General features: G+C 38.9%; 1 protein-coding gene across 1 annotated transcript in view; it reads left to right on the forward strand.

Moving 5' to 3' along the window:
• Window positions 1–18000, forward strand: part of LOC137197494 (NACHT, LRR and PYD domains-containing protein 12-like) — a 316885-nt gene that overhangs the window by 260548 nt on the left and 38337 nt on the right. Inside the window, exons 12-17 of the mRNA XM_067610953.1 lie at window positions 3186–3356; window positions 4385–4555; window positions 10834–11004; window positions 11693–11863; window positions 12601–12771; window positions 13544–13717. Of these exons, the coding sequence (XP_067467054.1) occupies window positions 3186–3356; window positions 4385–4555; window positions 10834–11004; window positions 11693–11863; window positions 12601–12771; window positions 13544–13717 (1029 nt within the window). The remainder of the gene's footprint in view (window positions 1–3185; window positions 3357–4384; window positions 4556–10833; window positions 11005–11692; window positions 11864–12600; window positions 12772–13543; window positions 13718–18000) is intronic.

Raw genomic sequence — 18000 nt, forward strand, 5'->3', positions numbered from 1 at the left:
GGCTATAAAGCGGGTTCTCTGTATAAAAGGTGTGTGTGTGTGTGTGTGTGTGAGTGAGTGACCTCACGGTCCGCTACTGCTCGTAGGGGATCATCTAGAGATCACATCTACAAGAGGAACAGACTGACCAAAGACTCCACACTGATCTAAGCTCTCAGTGTGTGTGCAACGAGATATTATCTCTGACTACAAGATGTGAACAGTGTTCAGATTCTAGTGTATTCAGTCTGTCTCTACCTGCGGGGAGCTAACGCCAGCCAGCAGCTGTCTGCAGGTATCATACTGATGTCAACACAATTGCATTTTTACTTGTGTTTGGCTGCACAATATGAGTTTGTATAGATGGAGTCACTGGTGGAGCCATGTGGCCCTGAGCAATGGAGCAAGTGGTGCGAATGCATCCCCATTATTCATTTAGGGAATTAGAATGGATTTAGACTGGATCTGGACTGGGGGGCGCGGCAGCAGCAAGACGCCGCCGGGGAGTAGATGGAGAGCTCCGCTCTGCTGGCGCAGCCTCAGGCCTTGCTGCCTCAGCTGTCCGGGCTGGACACATGGCGGGAATACAGTGGCATAGTCAACCGGGAAAGTTAGTTTAAATGACTTCATCTCCATGAAAGAAAGAAGACGTCAGATAACGTGAGTCAGATACAGCTTCTCTCTCTCTGTCTCTTTGGTCTCTAATTTCATCTCTGATAGTTAAATGTCTCTGTGGCTGTTGTGTGAATTTATCTCCTTAACCAGAATGCAGCAGAGATCATATAATGTGTTGTAGGTAGTTTGCTTGTTGAAGTTAAAGTGAGCTGTCTGGACTCACTCATTCATGTGGAATTGATCTAGTTTTTAATTGAGTGGTTTTTCAGTCACCTGTTGATGTTGTGTGATTAGTGAATGAGTGTGCAGGAGGTCTGGCTGCTTGTTGTGACAATTTCTTAATCTGAGCCGTATATGAGTAATAAGTTTAAAGTAACTAGAATAACATGTTAACATGTCAGCACAAAAACAGACACACACACACACACACGGTCACACTCACGCACATATACACACACACACGAACAGACACACACACACTCTCTCTCTCACACACACACATACACACACTCACTCACTCACACACACTCTCACACAGACACACTCTCACACACACACACACACACACACACACACACACTCACTCACACATGCACACACACAAATACACACACTCACTCACTCACACACACTCTCACACAGACACTCTCTCACACACATACACACACATACAAACACTCACACACAGATACCGACACATACATACACACACACACACTCTCTCTCTCACACACACACACACTCACTCACTCATTCACACACACACTCTCTCACACACATACACAAACACACACTCACTCATTCTCTCTCACACACAGACACACACACTCTCACACACACACTCACTCTCTCACACACACACACACACTCTCTCTCACACACACACACTCACTCACTCACTCATTCACACACACACACTCTCTCTCACACACACACACTCACTCACTCACTCTCACACACACACACTCACAAACACACATACACACTCTCACACACACACTCACACACACACTCACTCACTCACTCACTCACTCACTCACTCACACACTCACACACACACACTCACTCAAAGGGACTCAGAGATCAATGCAGGTGTTTAAAGTATGAATATAGTATTTTTATGAATCAGCGTTGACATGAATAGGTGTCTGAATGTTGAGAACTCTTCTTCTTTTGTTTGTATTTGACAGTTTTTAACCTGCATCCTGTTGGGTTCAGCTGTTTGGAGTTTCCATTTTCTAAACTTCTACATTCTAAACCTTCTTCAGCTCTGAACAGATTATGAAACATTGAATGATTTCAAGCAGGAACTTTTTCTTCTAAAGTGACGTCATTTATTCTTTATTCAGATTGAGGCGCTGCAGTTTGTCAGAGACCAGCTGTGATTCTCTGCTCTCAGCTCTGAAGTCCAACCCCTCCCATCTGAGAGAGCTGGATTTGAGTCTCAAAAACCTGCCTTCAGGATTGAAGCTGCTGTGTGATTTTCTGGAGAGTCCACACTGTAGACTGGAGACTCTGAGGTCAGTTCACTGACTGTCTGTTACTATTGTTGATCTTAATGTTTAACAACTGAACCTAATTTATGTTCATAAATAACTTACATCCATCAAGTTAATTTTCTTTTTTCCACATTTTAATTTTTACTGTACAAAGTTTAATGTGTAGTTATAAAAGATGACTGATTCTTAAAGAAAGTGTAGAAAATGTCCACTGTTAGTTGTTAAAGTCAATTAATGTTTATAATTTTTGGTAAAGAGTCACATCTGTATACAGAAGATCCTCTCAACTAATATCTGTTTTAAACTGATCAAGTTTACTTGCTGAAGGAGAAATATTTCTTTATTATATTCTTTAATGTGTTTTAATGAATAATGTCTGATCACTGATATTGATCCTTCAGAACACACACACACACACACTCACTCACACACACACACACACACACAGACAAACACAAACAGACACACACGCACACACACACACACATACACACACACAGACAAACAGACACACACACACTCACACGCACACTCGCTCACTCACTCACACACACACACACACACATTCACACACACACACACTCACTCACACACACTCTCTCTCACACACACACACTCACACTCTCTCTCTCTCTCTCTCTCTCTCTCTATCTCTATCTCTATCTCTCTCTCACTCACACACACTCTCGCACACACACACACACACAAACATACTCTCTCACTCACTCACACACACATACACTTACACATACTCTCTCACTCACTCACACACACATACACTCACACATACTCACACACACACACACACACACACTCAAAGGGACTCAGAGATCAATGCAGGTGTTTATGAATATAGTGTTTTTATGAATCAGTGTTGACATGAATAGGTGTCTGAATGTTGAGAACTCTTCTTCTTTTGTTTGTATTTGACAGTTTTTAACCTGCATCCTGTCGGGTTCAGCTGTTTGGAGTTTCCATTTTCTAAACTTCTACATTCTAAACCTTCTTCAGCTCTGAACAGATTGTAAAACATTGAATGATTTCAAGCAGGAACTTTTTCTTCTAAAGTGATGTCATTTATTCTTTATTCAGATTGAGGGGCTGCAGTTTGTCAGAGATCAGCTGTGATTCTCTGGGCTCAGCTCTGAAGTCCAACCCCTCCCATCTGAGAGAGCTGGATCTAAGCTACAACAACCTGCCTTCAGGATTGAAGCTGCTGTGTGATTTTCTGGAGTGTCCACACTGTAGACTGGAGACTCTGATGTAAGTTCACTGACTGTCTGTTACTATTGTTGATCTTAATGTCTAACAACTGAACCTAATTTATGTTCATACATAACTTATATCCATCAAGTCAATTTTCTTTTTACCACATTTTAATTTTTACTGTACAAAGTTTAATGTGTAGTTATAAAAGATGACTGATTCTTAAAGAAAGTGTAGAAAATGTCCACTGTTAGTTGTTGAAGTCAATTAATGTTTATAATTTTTGGTAAAGAGTCACATCTGTATACAGAAGATCCTCTCAACTAATATCTGTTTTAAACTGATCAAGTTTACTTGCTGAAGGAGAAATATTTCTTTATTATATTCTTTAATGTGTTTTAATGAATAATGTCTGATCACTGATATTGATCCTTCAGAACACACACACACACACATTCACTCACTCACTGACACACACACTCACTCACACACACTCACACTCACTCATTCTCTCACTCACACGCACACTCGCACAGACACACACATACACACTCACTCACTCACTCACTCACTCTCTCACGCACACACACTCACTCACTCACTCACTCACTCACTCACACACACATATTCACTCACTCACTCACTCATACACACACTCACTCTCTCACACACACACTCAATCACTCACACACACACTCACACACACTCACTCACACACACACATATACACACACTCACTCTCTCACTCACTCACTCACACACACACTCACATACACACGCACTCATACACACACACACACACTCAAAGGGACTCAGGGATCAATGCGAGAGTTCAAAGTATGAATATAGTATTTTTATGAATCAGCGTTGACATGAATAGGTGTCTGAATCTTGTGAACTCTTCTTCTTTTGTTTGTATTTGACAGTTTTTAACCTGCATCCTGTTGGGTTCAGCTGTTTGGAGTTTCCATTTTCTAAACTTCTACTTTCTAAACCTTCTTCAGCTCTGAACAGATTATGAAACATTGAATGATTTCAAGCAGGAACTTTTTCTTCTAAAATGACGTCATTTATTCTTTATTCAGATTGAGTTGCTGCAGTTTGTCAGAGATCAGCTGTGATTCTCTGCTCTCAGCTCTGAAGTCCAACCCCTCCCATTTGAGAAAGCTGGATCTGAGTGGAAACAACCTGACTTCAGGATTGAAGCTGCTGTGTGATTTTCTGGAGAGTTCACACTGTAGACTGGAGACTCTGAAGTCAGTTCACTGACTGTCTGTTACTATTGTTGATCTTAATGTTTAACAACTGAACCTAATTTATGGTCATACATAACTTACATCCATCAAGTTAATTTTCTTTTTTCCACATTTTAATTTTTACTGTACAAAGTCTAATGTGTAGTTATAAAAGATGACTGATTCTTAAAGAAAGTGTAGAAAATGTCCACTGTTAGTTGTTAAAGTCAATTAATGTTTATAATTTTTGGTAAAGAGTCACATCTATATACAGAAGATCCTCTCAACTAATCTGTTTTAAACAGATCAAATTTACTTGCTGAAGGAGAAATATTTCTTTATTATATTCTTTAATGTGTTTTAATGAATAATGTCTGATCACTGATATTGATCCTTCAGAACACACACACACACAAACAAACACACACTCACACACACTCACACACACTCACACTCACTCACTCACTCACACACACACACACACACACACTCACTGACAGTCACACACACACTCATTGACACACACTCACACACACACACACACACACTCTCACTCACTGACACACAGACATACACACACACTCACTCTCTCACTCTCACACACACACTCTCTCACACACACACACACTCACACACACACATATGCGCCTTTATGTAATACAACAACATTTTTTTAAACCAGTTTCTTGCTGTATCAGATGGATGCCCCTTTTCACTTGCTCCACAAAGATGTGGTCAATATCTAAAAATCTATTTTGAGCAATACTACCAGAATCTCACATCAAAACTTGAATACACAAAAAGCAACTGAAAATATAACAACCTGACAACACGCATCCTTGTAAGGACATAGATAATTAGGTGCATAAGCCCCACCTATCACAAAGGAGAGTGGTTATACAAACACACAAACGAGTCACTGAAGTGACTTGAAGGGTCTAACATGACTTAATGGAACTTGGCTTCACACAAACACTGAAATGAAGGCAGTGTGCATTAAAAGGACACACCTAATATATGAGGACAAATTGTTTCACACAACAGCACTGAGAAATGGAAAGACATAACTGATTTGGGAGGACCATTTTACAACAAAGGGCTAATACTGGCATGTTACTAAAACACGTGATGCTTTTTATGTGAACTGGTTGTTATCTACATCAGGTAAAGCCTTGTAATAGATATTTGATAGATAAGTAAATTAAACCACATGCAAAAGTCAGTGAACAAGGACTTAAATTTAATTGTGTTTTTTTGTCAGAACATGACAATTCTATAATTCAGATATAAACCTTTAGTTTAACTATAAGGAGATCTTGAATAATATTAAAACATTTCTCCTTTGTTAAAGAAACTTCACAAATGAAAACAAAAATGGCAGCTGTTCAGTTGCCACTTTTCTTCTTTAAGGATAAGCCATGATTTCTGACAAAGTCTCTTATGTTTTGAACTGTGCGATTGGCTAGAGCAGGATGCTCAGCAGTCTTGCACTGCTGACACTCAATCACTGTCGCTAGTTTCCCATTGTTGATGAGACCTTTGAAATGTCTCATCACTGCTGCAACCTCAGATGGAGACCACTGCTGCTTTTGTTTTCTCCTGGGATCAAGCCCTTCATCAGCTTTTTTGAGAAATGCTATAAAAAAAAGAAACCAGATTGTAAATAGAAACCCAAACTGTGGGTCAAAAATTGATTTTCTCCACATTTATAATATGACTTATTACAACTTTGAAACCATGTTAAGTATGGCTGCACTGATCTGATGGTTTCCTCCGCTTGTACCTGCATCCCAACTCAAAATATTTGCAAGATTTGTAAAAGGTGTTTGTCGGTGTATGGCTCACAGATCACTCATTTATTTGCATATTTAACATTTTAGTTGAAAAAATGTATACATATAAATTTTAAGGGAATACCTTGCATATTACCACAGCATTTTGGGGGATTTAAAGTAGTTAGTGTGGGCCAATTAAAAAAGCTTTGTTATTGTTTATTGGCTTAAAGATTCCTTTAATACTGGCAGGAGGAAAATAATTATCCTATCTTTATCCTAACTATCCTTCCCTTACCAAGGCATTCGTGTGGTTTTGTTTTCTTCCTGGGCTTTTTGCACTTGTTCTGCCCTGCAAAAACAAAAGTTAACAAAAACAATGTCAGTGTCAACCAAACCTCTGATGTTAATATTTAACTGTTATGCCACTTGGAGCTTATAAATCAACAACTCCAAAGAAATGTAAATTAATTTTCAATAACTTCAGAAAATTCTACAGCAAGTGGCTATAAACTATCTGGAAAGGGAGATCAGAAAACTGATGGCAATTTCAAGTTGATGCATGTTTTAAGGACAATAATTTAACCAAATATCTATCTACTAAAGCAAGGAATCTCTATATGTCTGTATGTCCTTCACATATCTCTTAAACTGTTCATCCGATCAACTCCACCCTTGACGGACGTATTGCTGGGGAACAAAGGGAGTGCAGTGTCAAAATTGGTGCAATTTGGACACGCAATATGTTTAATATTAATACACTTTGAATAAACCAGCGCTCAATGCAAAACACAAATGTTTTAGAGCAAACATAGTGTGAGCAGCGTGTTTAGTACATCAGCTGCAACATGTTAACTGTTGTGTCTACACAGGAGGCGATCAGGTGCAGCGTTGACCATAGGTCACCTTCATTTTTGGAAGCGCTCAGAGCCCAATTCACTATGACTGTAGTTATGTGTGTAAAACATAGGACATAATTTCCATGAGAATTTCAAAACCAGTTTGTCTTATATGTTGCGAGACTATGGATATTGTGAAGCGCTGCTGCAGACAAAGCACAAATCTTTGGTGCAAATATACTCACTCAAATCCGAACTTAAGGCACAGAAAATAAAAACGATCTAAGAGCCCAATATGATCAATCCACCTGACTTTAGAAGGCACTGTTTTCTTTTGTAAATGCAGCCCCTATTTTAATTGAAATGAGAAAAGAACATGAATTTACTATTAAAGTATTTACTATTTATAACATCTATGTATAATAGAATGTTAGTTTTCTTCATGTTTTGGTGTTTATACTCATTCACACTTCACATCAACTGTATTAATTTTTCTATGTGTTGAAGTAGTGACTGGGCGCCAAGTTATCGGCCTGTTCAAAACTGGTACGTTTGAACAGGAACTGGACTAGTAAGCTGAAAATGGAAAAAGTCAAGTGGTTAAGCTGAGATGAGAGCACAGACTGATGGGTTTAGTTTGGGGGAAAACACGAGCAGATCTTTGACTCAGTATCAGGGCTTATATTTGAAGCAGTATTACTACTCTGGACATTGATTTTAGTTTTAAAACATTGTTGCTATTGACAAGCACAGAATAGCTTTAATAATGATATTCATAATCACACCTCTAGAAGTCCCTTCTAGGACGGAGTCACCTGTGAATGGAATATTAAAAACCAGTTGAAGGTATAATATGTAATTATTCCACATTAAATGTCTAAAAACAACTAGACCTATAATATATATTTTGTTGAGTTGTGTACTTACATTATCCCAAATCTTTCCAACAATTTTCAAACCCAGAGAAATCTGTAATTTAATCAAAGTAACGGACCGTTTCATTTGGTCGCCTGTCAATGGCGTCATACCTCCTCTACCAAAGAGTAAACACGCACAAGATGCATACGGCGGCGCTGTGTTTGTCTGCTACAATGGCGTCTACCAAAGAGTAACTTACACACATACAAGATAATACATCGGCATTGTGGTTGTTCCACACAAACTGTTATAAATTGGCTTTTATTTAGTTTTAAGCTACATTTTCATGATAAATTTAGGTGGTTTTTAACTATATTTTTTAGCCGGAAGAAGGATTTTAGTCATTGGACATCTGGATCTTAAGTTATCAGAGAAATAAACTGGGCAAACGTTAGCAGCAGCTCGGCTAACAGCCCCTCCAGGAAGTCCTGTGGTCGCCGGACATCGCCAGAAAAATATTGATTTTTTTTTTTTTAGGTGAAACAGCTTTAATTAGTATTTTTAACGACTTTAATCTGCGTGTACGTTTGTTCTGGAGAGGAGGAGACCTCTGCGGGTAATTCGGCTCCTGGGAGAAACCGACTGAACGTCTGGATCTAAAGTTATAAGAGAAATAAACCGAACAAGTGTTAGCAGCAGCTCGGCTAATAGCCCGTACCGGACGTCCGGTGGTCGCCGCACATGTTGGAGAAACACTGATTTTTCAGGTGAAACAGCTTTAATTAGTATTTTAACGATTTTAATCTGCATGTACGTTTGTTCTGGGAAGAGGAGACCTCTGCGGGTGATTCGGCTCCCGGTAAAAACATCCTGAATGATGAACACTGGAGTAATGCTATCCCGGTGAAGCTGGTTATTTAACAATGAAGACAACAACTCCCATGATCCCTTGCTACTTCACACCGTCATCACACTCCGTCCATTGTTATTGTTTTGATTGAGACCCCTAGCGGCTGAACTTACATATTGTGCGTTTAAGAATGAACCACAGCATTCAGTAGCATTGCTTGGCCAACATGCAGTGAATCAAACAATAAATGAGCATGCTGGTGGACTGGGATAGAGGGTCCTACCATCTGTGGCCCCTGGAGGCTCCTCAACAGGTTGCTCTGCTCTCTCTGTTCCTGTTAACAACAGACATTTTGACCTGTCATAATAGGAAGGCCACAGTTAACCTGACTTACACACACTCACTCACTCACTCACACACACACACACACACACATACACACACACACACACACACACACACTCACACACACTCACACACACTCACACACACTCAGACACACACTCACTCACTCACACACACACACACACACACACACACACACACACACACACTCATACACTCACTCACATACAGACCAGAACCTCTGCTGAAGTCCAGGAATCACAGCAGCTGTTTAGCTGAGAGCTCTGACTGATTGTCATGTGATGAATTAACAGCAGGAAAGATCTTCAAATCCCAGAGACTCTGTAGCTTTCAGCTTTTCTAACAGTTCACATGTATCAACAGTAAATCCATCAGTAAACTGATGAGTGAATGTCTCTGTTTCTGCAGTAATGATGTGTTCATGACTCTCAGCACTTTATTTTCTCTGTGTACTTGAGTGAAATCTGCAGAGTTAACAGACTTGATAGCAAAAGTCTGTGCAGGTGTGTGAGCTTGGAGCTCAGTGTGTTCACTCCAACACGTTAACATGAGAGCTAAAAGGAAGCAGGCTATGCTGCACAGCTGTTCCACTTCTGGTCTGAACAGGACTGAAGTCCCTGCTGCTCTTTATACTGGATGTGCTGCATCACTGACTGACAGCTGATGAAGTGAGTCTCACTAAACACTGATTTATGACCTTTGTTGTTTCTTCTTCTCCTCTCATCAGCTACTGGTGATCTCTGTCAGAGTGTGAGTGAACATCCAGGAGTGTGTGTTGAGAGAGGATCAGCTGTATCCTGATGATCCATCTGGACCAGAGTCTGGATCTGGATTTTGTTATCTTCACTTAAGTCTCTTAACTGACTCCAAACTGAACAGTTATCTCTGGATTTTGTTGAATCAGCACTTTACAGATGTGTTATACATGAGCTGTTTGATGCAGAAAAGATTAAAAACAGGTGTTATAAGTCAGACTCTGACCCTGGGCCCATATTGATCAAGTGTCTCAGAATCACACTGAGAGTTAACGAGGACTAAAACTAATTAATGAAGCAGAAGAGTATTTACTGTGACTGTCAGCAGGAGAAGGATTACTCCTGGGAGAGAGTGAGACACACACACTCTCACACACACACGCACGCTCACTCACTCACACACACACACACTCAGACACACACACACTCACACTCACACACACACACACACACACACACTCTCACGCACACACACACACACACACTCATACACTCACTCACACACACTCACACTCTCTCTCACTCACACACACTCTCATACAGACACACACACTCTCACACACACACACACACACACTCAAAGGGACTCAGAGATCAATGCAGGTGTTTAAAGTATGAATATAGTGTTTTATGAATCAGTGTTGACATGAATAGGTGTCTGAATGTTGAGAACTCTTCTTCTTTTGTTTGTATTTGACAGTTTTTAACCTGCATCCTGTTGGGTTCAGCTGTTTGGAGTTTCCATTTTCTAAACTTCTACATTCTAAACCTTCTTCAGCTCTGAACAGATTATGAAACATTGAATGATTTCAAGCAGGAACTTTTTCTTCTAAAATGACGTCATTTATTCTTTATTTAGATTGAGGCGCTGCAGGTTGTCAGAGATCAGCTGTGATTCTCTGCTCTCAGCTCTGAAGTCCAACCCCTCCCATCTGAGAGAGCTGGATATGAGTGACAACGACCTGCCTTCAGGATTGAAGCTGCTGTGTGATTTTCTGGAGAGTCCACACTGTAGACTGGAGACTCTGGGGTCAGTTCACTGACTGTCTGTTACTATTGTTGATCTTAATGTTTAACAACTGAACCTAATTTATGTTCATACATAACTTACATCCATCAAGTTAATTTTCTTTTTTCCACATTTTAATTTTTACTGTACAAAGTTTAATGTGTAGTTATAAAAGATGACTGATTCTTAAAGAAAGTGTAGAAAATGTCCACTGTTAGTTGTTAAAGTCAATTAATGTTTATAATATTTGGTAAAGAGTCACATCTGTATACAGAAGATCCTCTCAACTAATATCTGTTTTAAACTGATCAAGTTTACTTGCTGAAGGAGAAATATTTCTTTATTATATTCTTTAATGTGTTTTAATGAATAATGTCTGATCACTGACATTGATCCTTCAGAACACACACACTCACACACACACACTCAAAGGGACTCAGAGATCAATGCAGGTGTTTAAAGTATGAATGTAGTGTTTTTATGAATCAGCGTTGACATGAATAGGTGTCTGAATGTTGAGAACTCGTCTTCTTTTGTTTGTATTTGACAGTTTTTAACCTGCATCCTGTTGGGTTCAGCTGTTTGGAGTTTCCATTTTCTAAACTTCTACATTCTAAACCTTCTTCAGCTCTGAACAGATTATGAAACATTGAATGATTTCAAGCAGGAACTTTTTCTTCTAAAGTGACATCATTTATTCTTTATTCAGATTGAGTTACTGCAGTTTGTCAGAGATCAGCTGTGATTCTCTGCTCTCAGCCCTGAAGTCCAACCCCTCCCATCTGAGAGAGCTGAATCTGAGTGACAACAACCTGCCTTCAGGATTGAAGCTGCTGTGTGATTTTCTGGAGTGTCCACACTGTAGACTGGAGACTCTGAGGTCAGTTCACTGACTGTCTTTTACAATTGTTGATCTTAATGTTTAATAACTGAACCTAATTTATGTTCATACATAACTTACATCCATCAAGTTAATTTTCTTTTTTCCACATTTTAATTTTTACTGTACAAAGTCTAATGTGTAGTTATAAAAGATGACTGATTCTTAAAGAAAGTGTAGAAAATGTCCACTGTTAGTTGTTAAAGTCAATTAATGTTTATAATATTTGGTAAAGAGTCACATCTGTATACAGAAGATCCTCTCAACTAATATCTGTTTTAAACTGATCAAGTTTACTTGCTGAAGGAGAAATATTTCTTTATTATATTCTTTAATGTGTTTTAATGAATAATGTCTGATCACTGATATTGATCCTTCGGAACACACACACACTCACATACACACACACACACACACACACACACACACACACACACACACTCACACACACACACTCAAAGGGACTCAGAGATCAATGCAGGTGTTTAAAGTATGAATATAGTATTTTTATGAATCAGCGTTGACATGAATAGTTGTCTGAATGTTGAGAACTCTTCTTCTTTGTTTGTATTTGACAGTTTTTAACCTGCATCCTGTTGGGTTCAGCTGTTTGGAGTTTCCATTTTCTAAACTTCTACATTCTAAACCTTCTTCAGCTCTGAACAGATTATGAAACATTGAATGATTTCAAGCAGGAACTTTTTCTTCTAAAGTGACGTCATTTATTCTTTATTCAGATTGAGTTGCTGCAGTTTGTCAGAGATCAGCTGTGATTCTCTGCTCTCAGCCCTGAAGTCCAACCCCTCCCATCTGAGAGAGCTGGATCTCAGTGAGAACAACTTGTCTTCAGGATTGAAGCTGCTGTGTGATTTTCTGGAGAGTCCACACTGTAGACTGGAGACTCTGAGGTCAGTTCACTGACTGTCTGTTACTATTGTTGATCTTAATGTTTAACAACTGAACCTAATTTATGTTCATACATAACTTACATCCATCAAGTTAATTTTCTGTTTTCCACATTTTAATTTTTACTGTACAAAGTCTAATGTGTAGTTATAAAAGATGACTGATTCTTAAAGAAAGTGTAGAAAATGTCCACTGTTAGTTGTTAAAGTCAATTAATGTTTATAATTTTAGGTAAAGAGTCACATCTATATACAGAAGATCCTCTCAACTAATCTGTTTTAAACTGATCAAGTTAACTTGCTGAAGGAGAAATATTTCTTTATTATATTCTTTAATGTGTTTTAATGAATAATGTCTGATCACTGATATTGATCCTTCAGAACACACACACACACACACTCACTCACACAAACACACACACACTCACAAACACACACACACACACACACACACATACATTCACACATGCACACAGACACACACACACTCACTCAAAGGGACTCAGAGATCAATGCAGGTGTTTAAAGTATGAACATAGTATTTTTATGAATCAGCGTTGACATGAATAGGTGTCTGAATGTTGAGAACTCTTCTTCTTGTGTTTATATTTGACAGTTTTTAACCTGCATCCTGTTGGGTTCAGCTGTTTGGAGTTTCCATTTTCTAAACTTCTACATTCTAAACCTTCTTCAGCTCTGAACAGATTATGAAACACTGAATGATTTCAAGCAGGAACTTTTTCTTCTAAAATGACGTCATTTATTCTTTATTCAGATTGAGGGACTGCAGTTTGTCAGAGACCAGCTGTGATTCTCTGGCCTCAGCTCTGAAGTCCAACCCCTCCCATCTGAGAAAGCTGTATCTGGGAGGAAACAGCCTGAAGAGTTCAGATGTGGAGCAGCTGTCTGATCTTCAGGAGAGTCCAGACTGTAGACTGGAGACTCTGAGGTCAGTAGAGTGTTGGAGTCAGTCTGTGCTGGTTTCAGCAGTCTTGTATTAAACACAGTTAGTATCAAAGCAAAGATCCAGTATTTCCTGGTGAACCTTCAACCTTCTCAGTGGCTGCTTTCCTCAGTGAGGCTGTGAGAGGAGAATGGTGACAGGCTTCAGGATTGGACAGAAAGACAGAGAGAGAGAGAACAGTCAGCCAATCAGATCAGCCAGAAGCTTGTTGTGATCATGTGTTTGAGTTGATGTGAAGATGACTGTTGTTGTTGTGTTCATGTCTGCAGGTAATAAAGCTGGATTACAGCTGACAGCCTTACAAGATGTATAGAGACAGTGGTCCTCATCATCAAACTGTCCTACCATCAAATCTGATCTGAAAGTGTTTGTTCTCTCATTTCAACACTAAAGAATTGATCAGTTCATCTTTGTCAGAGCTCTAAGATCAGTCTGACTGCAGCCTGCAAATCACTGGCTCTGATTTCACACAAGCATCATTACGTTTAGTAACCATGTGGTCTTTATACAGACCAGAACCTCTGCTGAAGTCCAGGAATCACAGCAGCTGTTTAGCTGAGAGCTCTGATTGATTTTCATGTGATGAATTAACAGCACGAAAGATCTTCAAGTCCCACAGAGACTCTGTAACTTTCAACTTTTCTAACAGTTCACATGTATCAACAGTAAATCCATCAGTAAACTGATGAGTGAATGTCTCTGTTTCTGCAGTAATGATGTGTTCATGACTCTCAGAACTTTATCTCCTCTGTGTACTTGAGTGAAATCTGCAGAGTAAACAGACTTGATAGCAAAAGTCCGTGCAGGTGTGTGAGCTTGGAGCTCAGTGTGTTCTGAAAGGAAGCAGGCTACGCTGCACAGCTGTTCCACTTCTGGTCTGAACAGGACTGAAGTCCCTGCTGCTCTTTATACTGCATGTGCTGCATCACTGACTGACAGCTGATGAAGTGAGTCTCACTAAACACTGATTTATGACCTCTGTTGTTTCTTCTTCTCTCATCAGCTACTGGTGATCTCTGTCAGAGTGTGAGTGAACATCCAGGAGTGAGTGTTGAGAGAGGATCAGCTGTATCCTGATGATCCATCTGGACCGGAGTCTGGATCTGGATTTTGTCATCTTCACTTAAGTCTCTTAACTGACTCCAAACTGAACAGTTATCTCTAGATTTTGTTGAATCAGCACTTTACAGATGTGTTATACATGAGCTGTTTGATGCAGAAAAGATTAAAAACAGGTGTTATAAGTCAGACTCTGACCCTGGGCCCATATTGATCAAGCGTCTCAGAATCACACTGAGAGTTAACGAGGACTAAAACTAATTAATGTAGCAGAAGAGAATTTACTGTGACTGTCAGCAGGAGAAGGATTACTCCTGGGAGAGAGTGCTGCTCTGACTGTGGTAAAACAGCGACGTCTCAAAGTAGAAATAATGATGACGTGTTGTAGTTTTCTCACAGTCTCAGCTGGAAATATGAAACAGTGGTAATTTGGTATATTATGTGTATAAGCAGGTAACCAGGCAGGTAACTTACCAAGGTTATGGAACAAAACTAGGATGCCAAAATTCACTATAAGATGATATTTACAAAGTGTAAAGAAAGCCTGAGAAATAAATGTAGCCTATATGTTAATGAAGATAACAGATAATTAGACTCAGCTGTGTGAAATGATCTTGGTTCAGCCACATGGTTTCACAGCCTGTAATACTGCTGCATCTTGCACATATTGCACAGACACATGTTGCAAACCCTCTCCATGAAGAACATCTTCTCTTCCACTGACCAATTCCTCTTTCAACTACACCCCAAGTTAACTTGTGTTCTCTACATGAAGGTAAATACAGCGTAACAATAGAAACATATATTGTTCAGGTGCATCCTCCTCTCTCAAATATCAGGCTGTAGCTCTGCTGTTATTTGGAGGAGCTGTTGTAATGAAGTTGAGATATCCTTCATTATGCAGCTGACATGATTGTGTGTAAAGCAAAGTTTTAGTGGGCTGTAACTGAGGACCCTCGTCATGCTCATTATCTTTACGATGTGCATTAAGCCAGATCAAAGTTTGATTCATGACTTCCATCATTGTCGCTTCTGACAGAATCGTCACTGTTGCACAGCTGCATTTTCCCCGTTACCATAAAGTGTAACATTGTGAGGACATTCTGTATTTATTTAAATGATGTTCTGTAGAAACATCATGTGTTCTCCTCTGCATCACACACAAAGTCAGTCTCACTAATGATTCTGTTTTAGTCCAAACAATCTTTTAATAAGCTCAGTGTCATCAAGCGTTCCCAAAACATCTCTCCTCTCAGGGAATATCTCTGCCTGAACTCCATCTCCTGCAGCTCCTAAATATTGGCAGAGATACGAATCATTTACCAAGTTTGGAAAGTTGATAAAAGGCTTTTTCTCCTAAAAGTAGAAGCAGAGATGCGTCACTCTGATCATTTTTGGCCAGTTAGGAGTGATTTCCTACTCTGAGATGCTTGATAAATACGGGCCCAGATGTGACAGATTGGATGTCCACAAATTTCATTCAGTTAAATTGTGAAAGAATTTATCATTGGTCCAGAAAACCTGCATGCAGGTCAAATCATATCTTGGTTCTGTGGTGAAAAACTTTGTATATTTTGATTCCAGTCTAAGTTTTGATGATCATATCAGCAGCTCGTCCAGTCCTGTTTTCACTATTAAAACATATTCAAATAATATCTATAAAACCAGCACAGAACACTGCTGCTGTCAGACTTTGAACTAAAAGCAGGAAAAGAGATCATATTACTCCATTTCTATCATCACTTCACTGGTTACCTGTTTGTTTTAGGATTGATTGTAAAGATTTGATTGATTACTTTTAAAGGCTCTTCATGGCTCCAGATGACATTTCAGAGTTGCTCTGTGTGTAAATATTAAAGATATCTATCTAGCTTTTATATGCAAACATATGATGTCACAATGAATAGTTTATATCTCATAATGATATTTAACAAGTCATTTGCATCAGGCTGTAAGTAAACACTGGTCAGCCAATCAAGTGGCTTTAACAATAACTATATAATTTAAACTTGTAGGTGAGATCATGTGATCCAGCTGTGTGATCCAGCTATATCCAATCACATCCTTTACATCTTGTTTCCTACATTAGTGCAGCATCTTGCATGTATTGTACAACACTGCACACAGTGATAATGATGCAAACGGACTGTGGACACAACTTCATTAAAAACATGAAATGTATCTTCTCCACTGTCCAACTCATCTCCAGCTAAACCTCCTGTTGACTTATGTGTCCTTACAGCTCTTTGAAATATATCTCTGCCATCAGCAGTTTAAAACTAATGAATCATTAAATCAATAAAGCCAGGATTTGCATGAATGTAGCTTGTTTTTCTATAAGTTGACACTGAGTGGTGGGAAATGAATTAGTGCTGATTATCAGCACAGATAAATATGGGTCCTGGTCTTTGCTGTCAGGGCTCTGGATCAACCTGTTTGAGGAGCTCAGTCTGATAAGTCATTATCTTCCTTTAAATCACTTCTTCAAACTCATTTTATCCACCGATCTACTGATAATTTTTGTTTTATATGCTGTACATCTTAAATGTGAATCTAATGTGTGTTTTACTGGTTTATTTTCTTCCTGTATGTGTGTATTAGTTTTGTGTAAAACATTGTGTAACGTTGGTTTTGAGAAGTTTTATAGACTTGTGAAGGGAGGGTGGTGGGATGATGATGGTGGGAAACAAAGACCAAATTCTAATAAACATCTGTGGAAATAAATGAACCTGCAGTGTTTTTATCCTGTGTCAAGCTTCAGCTTCATGTATAACATCTATTTTTATTGTAGTTATTTTTTCTGTCTTTGTGTATAAATGAACCATATTTGATTGAATCTGTGTTCTTTGTTTTGTTTCTGTGGATCTGTTAGATGTTTTTGTCAAACCACTGGACCACCAGGACGCCATCTGAGTTTATGGTTACATTTTATTTTAAAGCTCCATTATTCTTATAATTTCTGATTAATTTCTTCAAAGTTTCCAGGAAAGAATTGTCTGTGTAATTTGGTCTATTTATAGATTTCCATTTCCACCTGAGTTCATATTTATTCATCAGTCATTTATTATTGAAAACTTTATTCTCATATATGTTGAATTGTATGTTTTTCTGTAGATGAAACAAGTTTGCATGTTTGTCTAACCTGCTGTGAACTGACTAAAAGACTTTAGCTTATGCTAGCTTAGCAACTGGAATTCATTCATTGGAAG

The sequence above is a fragment of the Thunnus thynnus genome, chromosome 14 (genome assembly GCF_963924715.1).
Source record: "Thunnus thynnus chromosome 14, fThuThy2.1, whole genome shotgun sequence".
Lineage (NCBI taxonomy): Eukaryota > Metazoa > Chordata > Actinopteri > Scombriformes > Scombridae > Thunnus > Thunnus thynnus.